At 38.3% G+C, this 20,156-nt stretch overlaps 1 protein-coding gene across 7 annotated transcripts in view; it reads right to left on the bottom strand.

Moving 5' to 3' along the window:
- Positions 1 to 998: 998 nt before the first annotated feature.
- Positions 999 to 20,156, bottom strand: part of LOC110356609 (collagen alpha-4(VI) chain-like) — a 68,098-nt gene continuing 48,940 nt past the window's right edge. For all 7 annotated transcript variants that reach the window (XM_065051656.1, XM_065051657.1, XM_065051655.1 and 4 more), the window contains 17 exons: positions 19,817 to 19,879; positions 18,918 to 18,980; positions 17,961 to 18,023; positions 16,301 to 16,363; positions 15,808 to 15,858; positions 13,703 to 13,738; positions 13,512 to 13,574; positions 13,158 to 13,220; positions 10,890 to 10,925; positions 10,000 to 10,036; positions 9,433 to 9,444; positions 8,834 to 9,321; positions 6,805 to 6,895; positions 5,054 to 5,725; positions 4,088 to 4,181; positions 3,619 to 3,890; positions 999 to 1,764 (listed from right to left, as the gene is read on the bottom strand). In XM_065051656.1, coding sequence (XP_064907728.1) covers positions 1,592 to 1,764; positions 3,619 to 3,890; positions 4,088 to 4,181; positions 5,054 to 5,725; positions 6,805 to 6,895; positions 8,834 to 9,321; positions 9,433 to 9,444; positions 10,000 to 10,036; positions 10,890 to 10,925; positions 13,158 to 13,220; positions 13,512 to 13,574; positions 13,703 to 13,738; positions 15,808 to 15,858; positions 16,301 to 16,363; positions 17,961 to 18,023; positions 18,918 to 18,980; positions 19,817 to 19,879 — 2,340 coding nt within the window. In that variant the 3' untranslated portion in view covers positions 999 to 1,591. The remainder of the gene's footprint in view (positions 1,765 to 3,618; positions 3,891 to 4,087; positions 4,182 to 5,053; positions 5,726 to 6,804; positions 6,896 to 8,833; positions 9,322 to 9,432; positions 9,445 to 9,999; positions 10,037 to 10,889; positions 10,926 to 13,157; positions 13,221 to 13,511; positions 13,575 to 13,702; positions 13,739 to 15,807; positions 15,859 to 16,300; positions 16,364 to 17,960; positions 18,024 to 18,917; positions 18,981 to 19,816; positions 19,880 to 20,156) is intronic.

The following is a 20,156-nucleotide window of genomic DNA, read 5'->3' as shown; positions in this document are numbered from 1 at the left end:
CTTGCAGCATCTGTGGAGAAACAACTCTAAGACACAGAGAACAGCATTTTGGAAATCCAGATATTAACCACTTCAGAATTAAAAACATTGTATATATTGTAGTTAAAAGCAAACCCAGGTTCAATTTATTGCTAGACCAGTTCTAGCCCCAAAACAGACAGGTAAGGTACCCTCCGTCAAGTATCACTTTCCAGACACATATAGAAAAAGAAGAGAGAGCAGGTTATCTCACACTCCATGGCATTCCCATTCCAACACTTGCAAGAAAACCCAAAGCTGAAAGACCAACAGTTTCATCAACTCACCTGTCTCAGAGTTCAGATCAGCAGCAGTAACCCATGAGACATTTTGGCCCTTCCTCAGCTGAGCACTGCCTTGGGTGGCACTGTCACCTTTAGCAGTGAGTTGCTCAGCAATATGGCAGCCTTGAGGCTGGCAGAGCCTCACTAGAGTCCACTCTGTTCCAAGTCACTGTGCACAATAGACTCCCTCTGGGTGAACCAAAAGCACTAGGCTCTGAAAATCCAAGGTCATGTATGTTCCTTAAAAATTCGTTGAGGAACACTTATCCAGCAGTCTATACAAATATATTAAAGATATTTTATCTATTTTGTTGTACACAAATACAGAGAAGAACAAAATTCCAGGTGAGCACAGCCACCTCTATAAAGAGTGCCCCAAGGTGACAAAGTTAAATGCACCATAACTTCTACAGACATAAAATGGGCAACAGCAGAGTTTGGGCAAGTCAGCAAGCTGTGAAAGCTTAGTTAAGTCCCACCCTTTTGCAGGGTATTGCATTTATTATTTCTAATCATAAGATGCCCTCACGATTTTTTCTTTCCCTCAAGAGCAATCACAAAAATCTAATGTTCTAAAATGAATTCACTTGTCCAACCTTTGGTAACATGGGAAAGGGACCAATGCTTATTTACACATGAGAAGCCACACTGTAAGAGTAAGTTTACATCTGTTTCAAGAACAGCCGAAGTGAACTATTTGAGAATGACTGACTTTATTAACATCTTGGATTATTCAGAATAATTCAAAAGCCAAGAATGACCCTATAGTTTAAAATCCTCTAAATCAAAGTGAAGTAAATTCTAGTAAGTCTATATCATTTGAGAGCTAAACGCTTTTGGCATTTTCTATAAGCAGGATAAATGCAAGCAAATGTATAAAAACATGTTGACATTAGTCTTTTGTGTCCAATGTTATTTCATTAAAATCTCTGAGGTATTGTTTTATTTTATTCAGTACATTTAAAATTGTACATTTTGGTGTCTGTGGAAGAAAGTAAAGTTCCGATACTTTTATCCCTTTTAAACAATACCTTGTTAGCTAACAAAAGTTTCTCAACTTTCAACATACTATATTGGATCAACTGAGGATTAGTTTTATTTTCACTATTAAGTTACTAGGTAACTTCACAAGCAAGTATTTCTTTCAACTGAAATGTGGGAGCTGAGTAGCTATGTAAAGCTTTCTCTTTCACAGAATGGTTAGGGTTGGAAGGGACCTCTGGAGATCGCCTAGTCCAACCGCATCACCCTGATGGTGTTACTGAAGAATTCAATTAAGCATCTCCGCACTAGGAAGATTCTATGCACAAGAATCCACATTCTTCTTGCGTTTCAAATCTATTTTTATTGCCTCCACAGCCCCCATACCAGAACTGACCACACACTTTATGCTCTTTGTCGTAGTACCACTTCAGAATATAATTTTGACATTCTCCACTATCTTGAACAAGGTCACATGCATCTGCAAAAGGGAAATAAGAGACAAATTTAATGAAAGATCCACCTTTGTCAGCATTGTAATTTCAAGAAAAAGTAACGTTCAATGCAAACTGGCAGATGAAAGAGGTAGCCATTGTTCAAGGTCTTACAAAGATTCATTAAGCATTCACCCACAAATGCACAGGGCTGGTGTGGTGTGAAGTCCCTCTTCTTATGATTGATTTGACCAGAATGTCTGAAACAACTAGATTCTCTGTGGCATAAACAGAAAGAACGTTTAGTCTTCTGACACAGACTTTTAACTAAAATTACTGAAAAAATGATTTTACCTGGTCAATAGAGACTAGGTAAATAAAGCTTTTCAGAACATCCACTTTTATTCCAACTTGTTATATTGCTATCCATCAGTAAAATTTAATAAATGAACATGCATAAATGGTTAAATTCTCCATGATAGTCTCTTAGCTGATTTCCAGAGTAATATAGATTTAAATTTAATAAATTAGCCCGAAAGTAGGTGAGAGTAGAACACTTCATAGCAATCTCGTATTGAGTAAGTACAGATCTAATCAGCTTTCACCGATGTAAATTCAGTTACTCGAATCAGAAGAACAGCTCTAGACTTTGGTATCTGTACAACATTGAAGGACAAGCACTGAAAACTAAAGCAAAATACTGATAGAACTACCCAACCTTCTCTTTCTAATCAACAGAAACACAATAATCTCAAGAAACAGACCAGTACAAAATACATCACAGTTCTGGAACTGTGCTACATGTTTTTAGATGAGAACTGTTGGTTCACTAATTACAACTCAGGCTTGGGAATGGTATTTCATATGTCTCCTATAAGTGACTTAGGTCACTACTTACAACATCAGTGCAATGACCCTGACTACTTCCTCACAGGGAATATTTTATCTGCAAAGTATAACCAATTACAAATCATCATGCTACTGAATTTTCTGTGACCACAGAACTGGTTAAGGCGAGCACTGATTCAAGACTGTATACATGCAGTTAGGTGATGGGACCAATTCCATCTGTGCAGAGCAAGTCTGTCATGCACTGTGGACATATGGCATTCCCAGAGGTACATTAGCTCTTAATTAAAGATCCAACATTTTAACAGTTTTGCAAAATCATTGGTCATCTCTCAACAGGGATGGGGCCACCAGAGATTCCCACAACCATTTTTAAGGAGAGAGGGATGAAAAACAAAGGGGTGGCACCTGTAGCAATGAGCTACCACACCCAAAGCTATGCAGATACCATTGCATCTTTTTTTTTAATTCAATTATCTCCAATTGTAGTCTAAAGAATAAAAACACTCAACAATGCTAGAAGGATGTTGGTGACAACCTATCTCACAATCAGCTTCCCATATCTATCATATCAAATGGAAAATGTGCAAAGAAAAAGGCATAATTAGGAAGCAAAGTAAAAAACATGAAGATTTTTATAGGATAACTCTGCTGAGGGATCCTGTTCTTTCTACAGTAACAGACTGTAGCAAAGATATATTTAGTTCCTCCATGTTGAGGTAAGTGAGCAGCAGGAGTAACTCAGTAATTATAGTGCAACTTGGGGATTTAAAATGAACAGCTATTCTAGTAAAGAGGGTTAGAATTTTATATTATGTTATTACAAAAAGTTACAAATCAAAGCTAAAGTCACAATGACACCTTCAGTTCAGCCTTTAATTACAAATTCTTACTGTATAGATTTGAACTGAATACAAACATATGGTGACAAAACACTCTGGAAAATGTAATCAATGGAAGTGCTTCATACTATGTGAATGTTCAACTGAGCCCTTCACAATTTAGTGTTTTTTTACTAAATTAAAAAATATTTTCATATTCCAAAATCATACCATAATCACTATAGGTAGCACTAGTTTCTACTGTTGCCTTTAAGTTTTCTTCATTCTCCTTCTGAGTTTCTCCGTACTCTTGTAGCTTTTTTCCTTCAGCATCTTCCTCTGTAAAATACTCATTCTCCTCATAAACATATTTAATTTCTGGCATTGTATATACAGGTTTTGTGGTGGTCTCTTTAATATTCTCCAAGACTCTCCTTTCAGTTCTTTCAAGGTCTTCTAAACTATGATCATAACCAGTTTCATCAGTTCCAGGAAAAGGCATCCTTCCAAAGAGAGGAAAAATAAATGAAGTATTTAAGCACCAGTATGGCCTAAAAAAACACACCTGAATATCACGAAAAAAATTTTTGATTCTGATAATGTTTCTATGAAAACTACTTTGAATATAACTACTAACGCAAAGAGAGAAATCTTATGTTTAAAGATACACACTTAAAAAGTTTACTAGGCAATTACAAACCTTTCAATCATAGACACTTGCTGTTGTGCATCTCCTCTATCTAAATTTTCACACTCTTGCTGAAGTTCAGGTGAAGGATAACTGTTTATTTCTTCTGTGGGGAAAGCACAGATATCACAGGTGAGTTTTAAAGTCCTCCAAACCCCAGTAGGTTTAATAAAAAGCACTACATGATGTTTCTGTTGTGAATTGGAGTTTGCATCCTTCAATAAGGAACACACTGTAGAATGACCAGCACTATGACCAGGAAAATGAAAATTATGTTAGAGATCAGCTAGACGAGAGCAACTCCTGAACCAACCTTTTATACTTTTGTCTTGCTCTGTAATACCATACCCTTCTATAGAAACTTTGACATCTCTAAGTACGTGCTTCTCAGGAGGATTTAAAATCAGTGACAATTTCCTTCTTGATATACTCTTGTTTGTACTTCAAAGCATCTAAGACCTGCTAATATGCATGAATGTGTCCTGAAAAGTGAAGTTTTTTCTCTGCTCTACAGAGGAGGAATAACAGCAGAGAGGTTAATGTCAATAACTGCAGAGAGGTTAATGCCAAATCTGCTAAATGTTTAAACTTGTATCTGCTCCAAAGTCCAAACAGGCATAAACAGCTCGGTAAATCTGGAGAAATGTAAGCCTAAATCAGGAATATAACTGTGGACTCTAAGATGAAGAATGGTCTTTCTTTAGTGAAAGGAGAATCAACAAAGCCACTCATTAAATACAAATTTAAGAGAAAAACACTACTTGAGACTTTGACCTAAGGCACCATCAGAATATAACACTGTTCTGTCATTACTGGCACTTCCATTACTGTCCAGCATCTGCAGCAAACTCAAGATGAAAGACTGGCTAGCTAAATTATGACTAGGAACTGAATGACAGCACATATACCATGCCTTTTTCTACACAGCATTTCTCTTTCTGTCCACAACTTAAGCGAACGCCATTGCATGCTACTTACGTTGTAGAAGATTTAGAAATGCCCGACTAAACCTCTGAGCGTATATCATCTCAGATGTTGAAACCCTGCCCAATGTCAGTAAGTGCTGATCTGTGGGGGAGCTTGACAGCTCCATCAGCTGATCGTCACTCACATCATCGCCAAGCGCAAGAGTGAACAAGGTGAATCCTTGGCACTTGGCTCCAAGTGAAATCTCTCTCAGCTTCTCTCTGTCCCACATGCTTGTTTTGCTTCCAGCTATTGTAAATATGACCCTGTGTTTTCTTGGTCTAGGGGCTTTAAAAAATACATTTTCAACCGTCCACTGTAGGGCAGAAGAAATGGCTGATGGTCCTTCCAGTTGATGAACAGACTCTTGGATATGTTTCTTCATCAAATCTTTATTGCTGTATGTGACTAGATCAAACTCCAGAGCCACAGGGGTCTGGTTTCTGTCAGGTAGGAAGCCCCTGGGAGCCTGCTGCACCAGTGCCACTCTGATGCCTCCATACGTTTCGTTTGGCTGTGAGGAAATGACAAACTGATCTAGCATGTTGGTCACAAAGTCTTTAGCTCTCTGAAACTGTTCACAGCTGATGGTGTGAGAGCTGTCCATGATGTAAGTGATATCCATATCCATCAGAACAGGGGGAGAAAAGGGCACCTCGCAGTTGGTCCTTGGTCTGCATTTATCTACAGAGGAAGAGCCATTAGGTAGCAAACTATTTAGCAATACAACAAAAGCAATAGTTTAGAAAAAAATTCACACAGTTTTATTAGTCTATTTTATTTTTCTTTAATTTTGATTTAAAAAAATCAATTTGATAACTTGAAATCATCTTGTTCTAGTACGGAACAACACATGAGTCTTGCTGAACAAGGTTTTCAGATACCATGGGAAATTATTCAGGCATGAGAGCAAAAAATATTCATAAGTTAAAACTTAACAGACAAGAGTTCCCTTGAGAAATTTTCTTCTGTTGAAATCTGAATAATGTAAAGGACACTGGAACAAACTACTTTTCATCTCAGACCATTGCTCTGAATTCTGAAATATTATCATTTAACAGCTACTCCTCCTCACAATATAGAATTTACAGTAAATGAGCCTGGTTTCCCAGAATCATAATGCTATTTTAAGCGCATTTCTGTTAAAAAAAATGCCAAACAATAATTTATTTCACATGGCTGAAGCAGCAACTAATTAAACAGCTTTTGTGTTTTTGAGATTCTAATTCTTACCATTCACTGAAGGGGAAATTAAAATCATAACTTCTGAGCAATGGGAATCTGTAACGAAGGAATGATCTGGCATGGAGGACAAGAACGCCCAACTGCAGAAGGGGTTAAACTGTCTGAAAGTAAGAATGCCAGGGACAGAACAACTCCCTGTCAGGGAGTGAAGTTTTCTTGGTGACGAGGAGAAACAGCTACAGCATTGTCTTGCAGCTATCCTGGAATGTGAGCACTCATGGGCCACCTCTGAGCAGCAGAGCTGGGCTGAGTGACCCCATGCAGCCACTCGTGGCATTAGTGCTGGTACATGTGTACATGAGGAATCAGCTCTTAGTGCATCTTTGCAGACTCCTGCAGAACCACTTATGGCAGTAGGACTCTGCTCAATGCATTGTTCAACAATTATTATTTTTTATATTTAAGCAAAAAAAGAGTTACCAAAAAATTCCCCAACACCACACTGCAAAATCTATAGGATTTGTTACTGAAAGGGTAAGAAGACCAATGCAACAGCTGGAATTTGTAAAATATCTTACCAAAGCAGAGTGTACAATATGTGACGTTATCCAAACTTTGATCTTCTTGTCTTTCCCAAACAAAGAGTTGAAATCTTCTGGTATCATCAATCTGTGTTTTAAAGCAGACACAAAAGTAACACTAAAAAGATAGGTAAAACACAGGTAAAAGATTTGTATTTTTTTTTTTGCCAGTGAATGGCGATCATTTTTTTTTTTTACTTTCTTAGTAGGGTGCTACAGAAAAAAGGGCAGAATCTCCTGTCTCAGCTCGTTCTGGGACAAAGAGAAATCCTCCACAGCAAACTTTTCTTAGGAAAGAAAATTCTAGAATTAGAAAATTTTAGCATTAGAACCACCGATGTGTTGCCTGTGATCAGCTGAAGAAAGACAACCTTCCGCAGTAGAAGATTTGACCACAGAAATGCTTGAGGAACCCTGAAGAAGTTCCGACAACATCCTACAATTTCACTGACCATCTGACCCCATCCAAATGTAATTCAAAGGAAAAAAAACATTTCCTTGAGGACTAAGATAAATAAAAATAGCTGCAAAATACCGTAACATTGCAGGAAATTAACCATATATATGTGGATAACCTATAAATGGTGAGAAAATAAATAATGACATCCTTGCATTAAACTTTTTGTGTGTTATACACAACACAGTTAACTTCTGATTAATGGCTGTAAAGGATCTTATAGGTAGCACTCTTCAAGGGAATAAGAGTCAGCAATTACTGTTTATGTCATCTCCAAGCTGAGGCTCCTGAAGCAAACTAACCCAATCCAGTAAGTATCTGTGGCCACAGCCTGGTAGGATCATGAAGATTGAATCACCTCTCAATTGCAAGGGCAGAAGCCCATTTGAAAGAAAAAGGGAGGCTGTATTTTCTTGGGGGGTAGTGGTGCGGTCAGTTGCCTTCTCATCTCTGTAACCATAAAGGAGAGCTGGGCAGTGAATTTTTTGCCTTTCCCCCTGCTAAGCAGCTTTTTAAAACTTTTCTACTCTGAAAACTCATTTATGGAAAGCTAGCACCTTCGTAAATACCATTTGGATTCATAATCCGCTTACCCTAAGTAAACAAAATACTTCTTTATCCTGTAGAGCAATCCAGTGAATAAAATATAAGCTTCCTTCTCATACACCAGCAGAATTTTTTCAGTCTGCTAAATTAACATTCAGCAGTGCAAATATGTGTGTTGACTAACGGATATGATGCTGCGTGAGACTAAATATAATACAAAGATTAAAGGGCTGACTTAGACACTACTAGATCAGAACTTATACTCAAAGTTTTGCATTTTTTGTCACATTAAGTAGACAGTTTCCTTTGTAGAAGGATAGTTTTGAAGAAACTGCAGCTGGAAGGAATTCTATTGCAAAAAAGTTAAAATTGAACACAGATTATACAAAAATGAGCAGAAAAGAGAGAGAACATGGAATTCATATTATGAAACCTTAAAGACACTCAGAATAGTTTTCCTTTGGTACCCGGTAAAATGGATTGCTTATTTTTGTTTACTACCTCTCTCTATATGAAGTCATCATTTAAAACAAAAGTTGTTAATTTTCTCCTTTGCTAACAGCAATACAGCTACCAAAAGGGGTTTTGCTTAATTTAATTTTCGTTCGAAAACAAAACCAAAACAACAAAAAACCAAACTGATGTACTCGAAGCCTTCTACTACTACTTTTTCTAGAAACTAGGGCCATGGTTTGCTAATTAAATGGTTAGTACATGTCAGAATTTCAGATGAGAAACAGCGTATGTAACCAAGTGAAATTAATGTTATTGAAATTCTGTGATTCGGCCTAAGACCACAAGTCATAAATAATTAATGTGAAGAAAGAGGTCAGATGGTGATCATTATGGTCAAATGAATCAGTGTTTCTTCGTTAAAATAGTAAGCTTTTATATACCCCTTTCTAATAAGTGATTGGACAGTTCCTGTAGAATTTCCTGGCTTGAGAGCACACTTAACTCAAACGCCTTTAGATACCAAGCAAATGGATGACTGACTCGATTTTCTATAATCTATCTACTTACCGAGAAAGCACGTCTGACATTTGGCACTTCACTGAAGGCAATAACCACTGGAGTGATATCCAAGGCACTCAACTCAAGCACAGCCGTGTTGATGGCAACACCATCCTGCGATGGACCACTGGCAAAAAATAGGGCAACTTTTCTTGTGAGGATGCCCTGACGAACACGTTTGAAGACATTTCTTGCAACAAATCTCATGGCTGTCCCAATATTACGTTTTCCAGTTGATCTCTCCAGTGGTATTCTCTGGACTGCTTGCAGCAGCAAGTGTCTTTTTTGGAATTCTGAGAATCGGATGAGATAGCGCGTATTGACATTGAAAGAAACAACAGACACACGAGCGCCCGTTGGGCAATTGCTTTCACTGATCTTAATGATCTTCAGCAATAACATAACAATGTTCCTCATTCTTTCAAATGCAGCTGGCGTAACATCTTCAGACATATCAAAAGCAAACACCACTTCAGTTGGATAAACTGGACATGTATCTGTATATTGAAATAAAAAATTTGTGTGAAAACCTTTCCATAACTCAAACATTGTTAGGTTTTTCTTCAAGTCTATAAAAGAATGGACATGCAGAGGCCAAATGAGCTTACCTGATGAGCAAGCTGAAATGAAGAGATGCAGAGTAAATAAATATTCATTAACATAGTGACATATCTACTTGCTTTCACTCAAAAGCCTGACCCAAAGCTCAGATGACTGACAGAATCTGTCAGTGAGATGAGAGCACTCTTCTTCCACAGTTAAATACTCAAAATAGTGCCGTTTTACTGGATCACAAATAAATTGTTCTGGTTTCCACTGAGCACACAAATCCAAGAGAGAATGAACACTCCAAATCTGGAGGTCAGGTGATATACAAATAATGTCTTCTCTCAGAGAATTCCCAAAAGGGAGTTTGCACAGTGCCAAAGAATTAATTTAATGTTAAATGAGGAAAAGAGGCATCTGTAACAGTTTTCCGTAATTAAGAGGCAGGAAAAACAAGCAAAAAGTCTAAGCCTGTTTCATAAATCAGCTGCAAACCCCTCAAATGACACCAGTCGTCATCAAACTGAACCCAGATACAAACTACCTGTCTCCAGGGCCTCCAATGGAGGCTATTTCATTTAAGAACAGTGACTGGGTGGAATCTGAGCTAAAAGATGCTCCCTACTTACGGCAGTTTTTTCGTGTAAAATTCACAAGTTCACAAGGCTGCAGAACCAAAACAAAAAAGCAATTAATTGGCAAATGCCAGGCCACCACAGACTGGAAATCCTACTATTGGTTTGAGCTGTAGGTCATATCTCAGCTCCTGAACTAACTCTCACTAAAGTAATTCCAGAATCACACATTCCAGTTCCTCTGTATTTCAAATAGTACAGATGTTCTGCCCCTGCTGTAGAAACCTAAGTTTCTTTTAGACATGCTCTCTTGGCATTTAATCATGCTCTGGAGTATTAAGCAACCATTTATCTACTCTTTATTTTGTGTAATAATCTGATCTAGGAGGTCACCAGGCAATGGCACTTCCACAGCCGAAGGGGCATTTCAACAGCAACTCACACAGGAAGAGAGAGGTCCACGAAGGAGGAAATGACCCCCCCCAGGACACAGAACACACCTGCAATAGTATTGCGTGCAAGTAGTTGTCCATGGAAGGGCAGTGTTTATTTTACATGAGATTAGGATTCTGAAGAAATCCTACTCTATTCCCAGTGAAAACAGCTTTTGCTGAGAAAATGCCTTCCTCTACAAAAGGATGAAAAATAACCGTAAACCTGAGCTGGTGTGCAAACTGATCTGAATGAAGAAACAAATAAAGGAGTATTAACGGTCCAACAGTTTGTAAATATTTGGACATGGCATTAATCCATATACATAACTGTTTCTCATTCCTTGATTATTTGCAAAACAGAAGAACCCACTGCACTTTGACAAGTATTTGAAAAGGAAACTATTTCATAATAGCTATTTGTGCTCATTGCAGTCAGTGCTTATAAATGGAAGACAAAACCTATTAAATCCATGCAGTGTGCAGTTAGCTAGCTGCAAGGTGATTACTTACTTCCATTAAAGTGGTGCCCATTGGTCCCTTGGCACCCTGGAACAAATTAAACACAGGTCCAGAAAATAAGTCCCTGATAACACGTTGCCATTTATGACTCTCTAGTTCAAAGAAAATGCAGGCACTGTAGTGTTTCCCTGACAACCATTCGTGAAATTGAAATATGAGGAGACATCAGTTCCCACCACAGATTTCTGTGGACCTTTTCCAAACAGAGTTGCAGACTGCTTCCCAGAACTATTTCTTGGTCCACTTTCCTTAATGGTTTTATAAATGTTGCCCTTGAGGACCAGTATAATTTGGAATTAGATGTTCTTTCTAAACAGTAATTTCTCTGCTGTGGTTCTGTTCTCTGCACCTTAAACCCTTGTCAACCTCTGATGTGTAACAGGCTTGTCTTCTTCTCTTGCAGGGTAAAATCCCCACAGTTCTACCTCAAGAGATCCCACAGACCATACACACATCCCGACTGTCCAACCAGTCTGCAGCCTTCTTCTTGGGAGCTGTGAGCAAATGCCAGGATTCCAAGTATCTTTTTTCAAAATAAAAGTATTGTTTAATCCTTATAACAGGAATAAAATACAGGGAAAATAAACTTTTTTTTTTAAGGCAGCTTGAGAGTTTTCATCATGTGTGCAATATAGATGCGTAGCAAGCCTGCTGAAAATTCTCACTTACTTGCAGGGGGCTGCAGTGGGATATACCAGAAAAATCTGAACTCCACATCCCACAACGTTTACCTTAGCATCTTTCTACCATAACATTACAGTTTACCAAAAATCATATACTTCCTTATGCCCACAAATTACAACCCCATGTCCAGATTTTTTCCTTCACCCTCCAATTAACCTTCCATTCCTTCATCTTCTGCCTGAGCTACCTTCCTCATTATCTCTGCTGTCTTGCTGGTAGCACCATCACAGCCATTCCATGTTTTTACCTTCTTCCACTTCCCAGCAGGTGCTAGTTCTTCTTTGGTACCGTACAGCAAGAGTTAACTGTGAACTGCCTGAATCCTAATAAATGCTACTTTGCAGAAGCTTAGTAGTGGTGACTGAGATGTGCAGACTTGACCCATACAGATAATCAAGGATGGGTGAAACAGGCTTGTTTTGGCTGGCAATGCCTACTGCCTGTACCTCTTCCTGCATCCCTATCTCTTCCCACAGAGTTCCCGCTTTCTCATTTCACTGTTGCGCTGCTACTACAATAATCCCACCAAACCCATACCTCCCAAGCTCCACTCAATTCTGCATCTGAAGAGAAGATCTTGAGCTTGAAATCCCTCTGAAGACTTCTTGGGCCATGGACTGGCAAGGCCAACAGCTATCTGGCTCATAAGCACACTAGGTCCGTCTGTCTGTAATGTATGTGAGCAGCCAAGCAGCAGGTAAGCAGGGAGAGCAATGCATTCCAGGTGGTACTCTTGGCCATTGTTGTGCCCAACATCACAAAATAAAGTGGGCCAGGTACATTCACTGATCAGCACAGTGATAACAGTTATGACAAAATCCCCCTGTCTTCTAGGTTGTATGTATCCTGGTGGGCCATGTTATACAGGTAAATACACTGTTATGAATAATGGTCCACGCTAAAACTAAAAGTGTAACCTTTGAAAGTTTAACAATAAAATTATCAGTAGGAATTGTTTCTGGTCACTATGGAGCTGGTTTGCAGAACTGCTGCAGACACGTACAGGGATTTTCCTAACTGACTACAATGTTAGTTCTAAATCCTACTGAAATCCATAATCCTTTCTCCTACTTAGATAGAGAATAAAACCTTCCATTGTATAAAATGCAGATCACAGACACTGGAAAAGTACATCACGATATCTACTTGTATATGGTGATTAACAGGTTACAGTCAATTTAAGCTTTAAGTGCATGCCTACAATTGCACGTCTGACTTTAAATGGCTTTTCTTCTAAAATAGAAAAAAACCCCAAACCCAAAACATCGTCTTTCAGTAGAACAATCCAGTTCTACCTTTTAGTACTCTCATCTTTTTTAATTAGATATTTACCGAACCTTAAGAGATTTCCAAATACTATGGAAGAAATTCTGCCCTGCATTGTATCATCGTAGTTCCATTTCCAACAGTAGGTGCTCTTGTTCACACACAACCAGAGGCAAGACATAACTCTATACAACTGCCAGGCTGAGTAAGCATAGTTTATCATGTGAAACATTATTAAATATTCCATTAATCTAATAGAAAGTTTAAGAGCAATTGAACAGGGTTTTTTAAAAAACAAAAATATATTACCATAGGTCCTGATAGCCCTTGGTCCCCTGGATCTCCCAGGGAACCTGGTGTGCCAGCATTACCCTAAAAATAGAAATACAAGTTTTATTCTTTATAGTTGCACACACAGGTGCAGAATTTCAGTAGAGAAAAACCTGCATTTCATAAAGACAGACTACTATCCCTAAGGATTGTTAGCAACTAACATCTCTAAAGACTTAGACCTACATTCTCTCAAGACCTCTTACCTAAGGTTATGGCAATAAAAGATCAAAGTGGAAACCAATTTCAAAACTTTTTGTTGAGGAAACACTTATGACTTAAGGTCTTTACTTATAGAACTGTTCACAGAGTTGGCAGATTTATCATTCTTACTCTTCTACCCCTAACTCCTTTGGGTCCTTCAGCTCCTGGAATGCCCGGATCTCCCTCTTCTCCCTGAAAATTAATGAAAACCAGAACTTTATAGGAAAGGAGAAGACAGGGAGAAAGACAGATAACCAGTTCCAAACAAAAATAATTCAAAAAGAGACATAAAGAAGGTAGACATGCCCATTTATTCATACCTCTAGACCAGGATATCCTATGAATCCAGATTCTCCCTACCAAGAGAACAGAAAAAGACTTCACAAGAGTCTAGAACACTGTGATCTGCTTAGTGTTTGATGTCTTTAAGCAACCCCCAACAACAAAACAAACAAAAAACCCCAAACAAAACAAACAAACAAACAAAAAACCAAAATAACAACAACAACAACAAAACCAAACCAAAAACTATTCTTAGCATTCCAACTCTTTCAATTAACAGTGGCTACTATTCTGGTCTCAAATGACACCATTTTAGATTAACACATTGTTCATCTAAAGGAAAAACATTTTAAAAATTCTGAATTTTCAAGAGCATTCAATTTCTCAAATAAGTGCTTTATCAAAACTTATTTATGCCTCCTAGTAACATACAGTGAAATTAATGTTCAGCAATCATAAGTCTAAAATTGAGAACTCAGCATTTGAATGCAGTTCCAAAATGTTGTACCTTCCATACTAAACAGTGATACTGTAATATTTTGCTGGGACATTAGAAGTCACTTCATTCATTATTTTCAGTTACTTCAGTTTTCGGTATGTTCTTTGTGAATATATGAGAAATATGGGAACTTTCACAAAGACTAATCAGAATTGAAGTGTATCTTCTCTTGACATTAGAATAACTATTAGAATTCACATGACTTATGCATGTTCTTGTTTCAAAAGTTCTCATGAAAGTGGACATTCTTGTCAAACATCGTATGACTCCATCCAACAACCTCCAGAAAATAAGATGGACATAGGCCCCACATGACACCTAAGAAAGTGTAATGTAATTGTGAACTCATATAATTGATAGTAACCTTAAGTAAAACCTATACTAAAGGCTGTTCTCTTAGCTATCAGAGGAAACCAACATTTTCTGGATCACTGTTTTGGGGTGAATTGTTTTTATCTGTTTGTGTTAACTGTTGTAATTCAGGTCTGCCAAACCTTGGGCACACACATCAGTGTATAAGAAGGCCTTTAAGTCAGTCCTTTAAAACAATGAATGATGACAAGATGATTTGGCCAAAACCTTTCTTCCTCATTTCTTGTAACAAGGAGAATGTCCCCTGAAATGACTAAGTGGGAGATTCCAAGAGATTAAAAGAAATAGTCTTGCATGTAATGTGTAACCTGTGAAACTCTCCCCTCAAAGGAAATTGTTGGGGCTAATAAGATAAGAAAATGGATAATAAGAAGCATCAAGAGCCATTTTAATAAAAAGACATTTTAGAAAAAGGAGCTCATCAATTGGAGAGGCTCCTGGTAAGCTTTTCATATATTTTCTGCAGCTTCTACAACATCCTGCTTCTCCTGCAAAAAGCAAGTGTGAAATAATGGGCCTCCAGTGAGATCCACTGAACCACTTCTGTTGCACAAGCCACAGGGAAGGACTACACAAACTCCTTGAAAGAAGGACTGCAGCTGTTTCCAATATCCTGACCACTTTGCTCATGGACTGATCCACTGGTGCCATGATTCTGACCTATTCTTTATATATACTTTTTATTTCAGGTGGATTCTTACATGCTTTTATAGAAGTAGGCATTTCACTGCTATTTTTTCAGGGCTCAGGGCTCTGAAGGGAATGATAAGAATTTCTAAACATGCAGAAATTCAGAGGTTAATCCTCAGATCTCATTGCTGACCACAGGAGCACAAGGAAGAATATTTCAGATTAAAACAACAAGGATGTTTGGAGAGTTTCATCCTCAACTTGATAGTCAAGGAATCCTTCCTCTGAAAGAATTAAAAGAGTCCAAGGTGGTTGATCCACCAACACTTGCCAACAACGGTAGCTAGTTAAGTAGATTGAAATGGGGAGAAAGGACTGTGTGCTCCAGGAAGTACAATCCCCCATATCCATACACAGACATACACACATCAAGTGAAAGAATAAGAGAGAGCGGTTCTCAAAAGAACATAATATTGAAGAATTTCTCACAAGGATGGTTGTGGAAAGCCTGAGCCTCTTACTGAACCTCAAAAAGGCACTGTGGCCATGTCTTACATTTCTTCTGCATCAAACGCAGATGGTCATGTTTGAGTTGACACTGCAGAATGGAGATTGTGAGACGTCCTAACTCTAAGCACTTACCTTTACTCCTTTGCTTCCTTCAAGACCATAGGCATCTCTGCCATCCATACCCTGCATAGGTTGAATAGATCATGAGTTAGCTTTTAATAAAGGATTAGATTTACATCCAATTCCATTTTGAAATTAAAGATATCCCACTACAATGAGGTGCCCAGCCTGTTAAGACTTATGAGCATGGCAAGCTATCACAATATGGTCTAAAACCACTAGCAAACGGTGGCAAAATCTGTACAGAGGAGAAAAGGATTAAGGCCACAGTTCCTCTTCACTGTGTGCACTACCTCTAGCAAATTTCTGTCTCTCCTAGACTATCTGAGGAGAAAGATATTCTCTCTAGCCCACAAGGAATCTGGTGTCCACAAGGAAACCAAGAGCCAAATGCAAAATCATTTTAATTGTATCAAACACAGAAAACAGAAGGGAATGAACTGTACTGATTCAGCCAGATGGGTATTGAACTACAGGGGCCCTGAATTAGGGTAGAAAGACTCACAGGCATGCCCCTCTGTCCAGCTGATCCCACTGGGCCCTTCTCTCCAGGGTCACCAGGTTCACCCTGTTATAACCAAAACATAAAAGGCATTAGTTTGGGTCATTCAGGAGAATTTTTCTTTCTGAAATGTAAAATTGGCTGCTAGACTGAAGTGTGCTTATATATTTTATAGACTTCTTTATGCCAGTCAAAAGTATTCCATTACAGATTCATGAAGGTTCTTTGTGGTGGAACTGGAAAGTACTTGGCAAACCAGATTATGCTGAGCATTCTTGTAGCTAAACCCAAAAGGCCTTTGCTCAAAAAAGCTCTCATTGTTATACAGAATTATCAGTGAAAAGAGTGTTTTCTGGCAAAAACTATATTAATAGTAGTATGACACAGCCTGAAATTCTACCAGCCTGAAGCATCTTTGATAGCAGACAAAATTTATCAGGCTGGTTGTCTTCACTATGCTCTTAGATCCCTTGCAAGTTTTCTTCAGTTTCTCTTTTGGTTTTCACTATATTAGTGAACTTGCCTCTAACACAAACCCCAATATTAAACAGCGCACAACCAGGTTGAGAAAATGTAATGTATGATGGATTAAATTCCTGTGTCTCTTCCCAATTTTTGTCACCGCTTCACTGTGTTTTCACAGTGACTCTTTTCATAGTAGCACTTTGATTTCTGATACTTCTGACACTGAATGTAATAATATACTGAATGTAATAATCCTTCAAAGAGACTGAAAGGCTTAATTAACTGGTATTTTTATGCCTTTTAGATTCAAAGATGCAACAATCCCTAGCATGAGTTATTTTTATTAAAGGCTCCCATATCAACACACATTAATAAATGGAAGAGACAACACTTATTATAAGTAAGTGAACCATAATGTGGACTACCTATTAGCATAAGCCTTTCTTTTTCAGTTCATGTTGATTCAGTTCATCTCAACATTTTCACTCCTGTATAACAGACATTGTAACAGTCAAGGTACCTTGGACTGGTTAGGAATCTTGAGAACAAAGAGGTTAAAATAAGCAGCTATGCTTCATGGAATTGGAAAGTTCAGATTGGACATGAAGAAAAGGTTTTTCACTAGGATGGTGTTTGGTCCCTGGGACAGGCTCCCCAGAGCAGTAGTCACGGCACCAAGCCTGACAGAGTTCAAGGAGTGTTTGGACAACACTCTTAGTCATATGGTTTAGTTTTAGGTCATCTTGTGAAGATCAGGGAGTTGGACTCAATGATCCTTATGGGTCTCTTCCAATTTGAGATATTCTAGGATTCTGCGAATAACTGGTACATATTTTCAGTGGATTAGACAGATTCTAGGAATCATAAAACAAACACAAATGTCAGCACTGTCTTAATCCTACTGCATTTTGTGAGAAGCCAGGCCCCAATGAGAACCATGGGGCATAGGGCATGAGAACCACACTTAGAACAGCAGTCATGACAACACGAAAAACTTCTTAGTGTAGCTCTGACACTTGTAAGATTACCTTGAACACATCACTTGCCTTCACATGCCATCTAAAAACATCTATAAAACTTAACATTCTTCACGTGTTCCATAGGAACAACACAAGTGTCAGTTCATACTTCTTCAGTCAGGCTCTTGAATGAATTATACTGTTAGAATGCTGCAATTAGGCTTTTTAAAAATCTTTACCTTTGGTCCTCTTGCACCTAACCTCCCAACAGAGCCAGGTGAACCTGGGGCCCCCAGACTAGCCTGTAATCAGAAATATCAGTTAAAAGGTGCACACTGAAGAAATCAAGGGCTCATTGCACTCAAGGATTCATTGTCACTTGAAATTCTTACAGAATCAGTATAAATATTAGCACATTAACAGGCTTTTAAGGTTCACAGTAAGAGTTACTGGTCAAGCTATCATTCCAGTTACTTCCTGTTTCCTGTACAACTGCTTTAGAATTCTCAGAAAATTATTAAATATGACACGAAGGCTATTATCTCTCTACACGGATACCTAGTGAATACATGCATATGTGCACAAATATGTATATATATATATATGTGCACAAATACACATCAGTGCATAAGCATGAGCATCATTGCAAGACTGAAGCAGATGCCCGAGGCTGACAGAGTAGGATGTTCCAGTCCTGAGTTACACTGGTGTAATTCCAGAATCAGAACCCCCAAAATCAAGAGCATGGCACAAGTGAGAAGCTCAGCAGGCAGTTTTCATTAGTTACAACCTCATCATACCCTAGCATTAAGTCTCACAGACCAAACTGTAATGAAACCATTGACCATTATCTAACTTTGCCCTCAACTACACCACTGTACATCTGTATTTATACATGCTGCAAGCCATATTATTACTACAGAACCAAGAGCTGAATCTAGAGCTAAGGCTTTTCATTGCAATTATGCAAAAGCTTGGTAACACTGATGTTCACTTCCTATTCACCCACCTAAACTTACTTTCATGGCTGTTATTTTATCTACAAGGCTGTGAATCAGTTTCCTTAAGTACTATACTGCAGAATTATCAGTTTCCTCTTTCTGTAAGATTTTTAAAACCTCTTTGTGAGAACGATATCAACACTGAGAATGAAAAGCCCTAATGTGCACAGGAGGAATGTATTATTTAACGCTAACCAGAGGGCCTGGCATGCCTTGTGGTCCTGGAGGTCCTCTGATCCCTTGCAGTCCTCTTGGGCCCTGATGTAAAAAAGCCATTGGAAAAAAAAAAAAAGTCATTTCAATGTTGATAGCCCTTGAATGAAGATTACATTGCTGCAATGACCAGAATCCAAGTGCTTGTTTCACAAGCCTTAATATACAAGTGAAACTTCTCGCTCATTGGTTGTAAAGATTTGCCTGTGTGAAGCAGCTGAGATGGTCACTGCCTGAGGACCATAATCAAGAGAGCCACTGAGGTGCCTAAGATACCAAAGGAGCCATAAGCAAGCCACTATCAACTAGGCACAATTTCTCCTGATGCTTGTATCTTAAAATTAAGAGCATCTTTAGAGCATCTAAGACTGTCATAAAACTGGAAGCTACTCTGAGCTGTCTACCACCATAATTCTCTTCAAAATGACTCCACTAAGCTAATTTTTAAAACACAAAGCTTTCCTCATTGGTTTTGTCAATCAGTACATAAATTTCAGCATTTTAATGCACCTGGAAATACAGTATATTCAAAAATGCAATAGATTTTATGTACTTATAGCTAGCAATTACTAAAAATTCCATGTTGAAGATAGCTGCTTGATAATATCCTGCAAGCTAGAGATGTGGCTGGTTAAATTAATTATTTCTGCTATTGCCTTTCATCTTTTCACTAGAAGCTGCACCCACAAAAACGCAAAGAGAAACTTGGCACATTTGATTCCTCAGGATTACAGAGGAGACTTTCCAAGGAAGAATCTTACTCATAATATTTATCCGTTGAAGTAAACAAAGCATTCCAAAAGAAAAGCAAAAGATCACGACTGACAACTCATCTTCTCCCATAGCTAACATAAGAACATCTCAAAAGTTCTTTTAGTTACCTGTGGACCTGGAAGACCAGGGTCTCCTGAGTAACCTGCATCCCCCAGATTTCCTTGCTCACCCTGCCAGGAAAAAAAAAACAAACCCAACACAAAATAACCCCAACAACCAGACCAAACAAATTAACACTGCTTATATGTACATCAACAGATAATTTAATATCTGCACAGAGTATCAACTGATAGAATGTTTTTCAATGCTCCCAAACAGCTTTCAAGCACCTTCAAATTCCTGTTGAAGAAAACTCAAAAGGCAGAAGAGTTGCATAGTTGTTTTTTTTGTTTAGGGTGTGAGATGAATATAAAATCTGCAGCACAAGAGGTCAGTTCCACCTACTTC

Source organism: Columba livia, chromosome 2 (assembly GCF_036013475.1).
Source record: "Columba livia isolate bColLiv1 breed racing homer chromosome 2, bColLiv1.pat.W.v2, whole genome shotgun sequence".
Taxonomy (NCBI): Eukaryota; Metazoa; Chordata; class Aves; order Columbiformes; family Columbidae; genus Columba; species Columba livia.
Note: the sequence above shows the minus strand (reverse complement) of the source record. Positions and strands in the feature narration are given on the sequence as shown.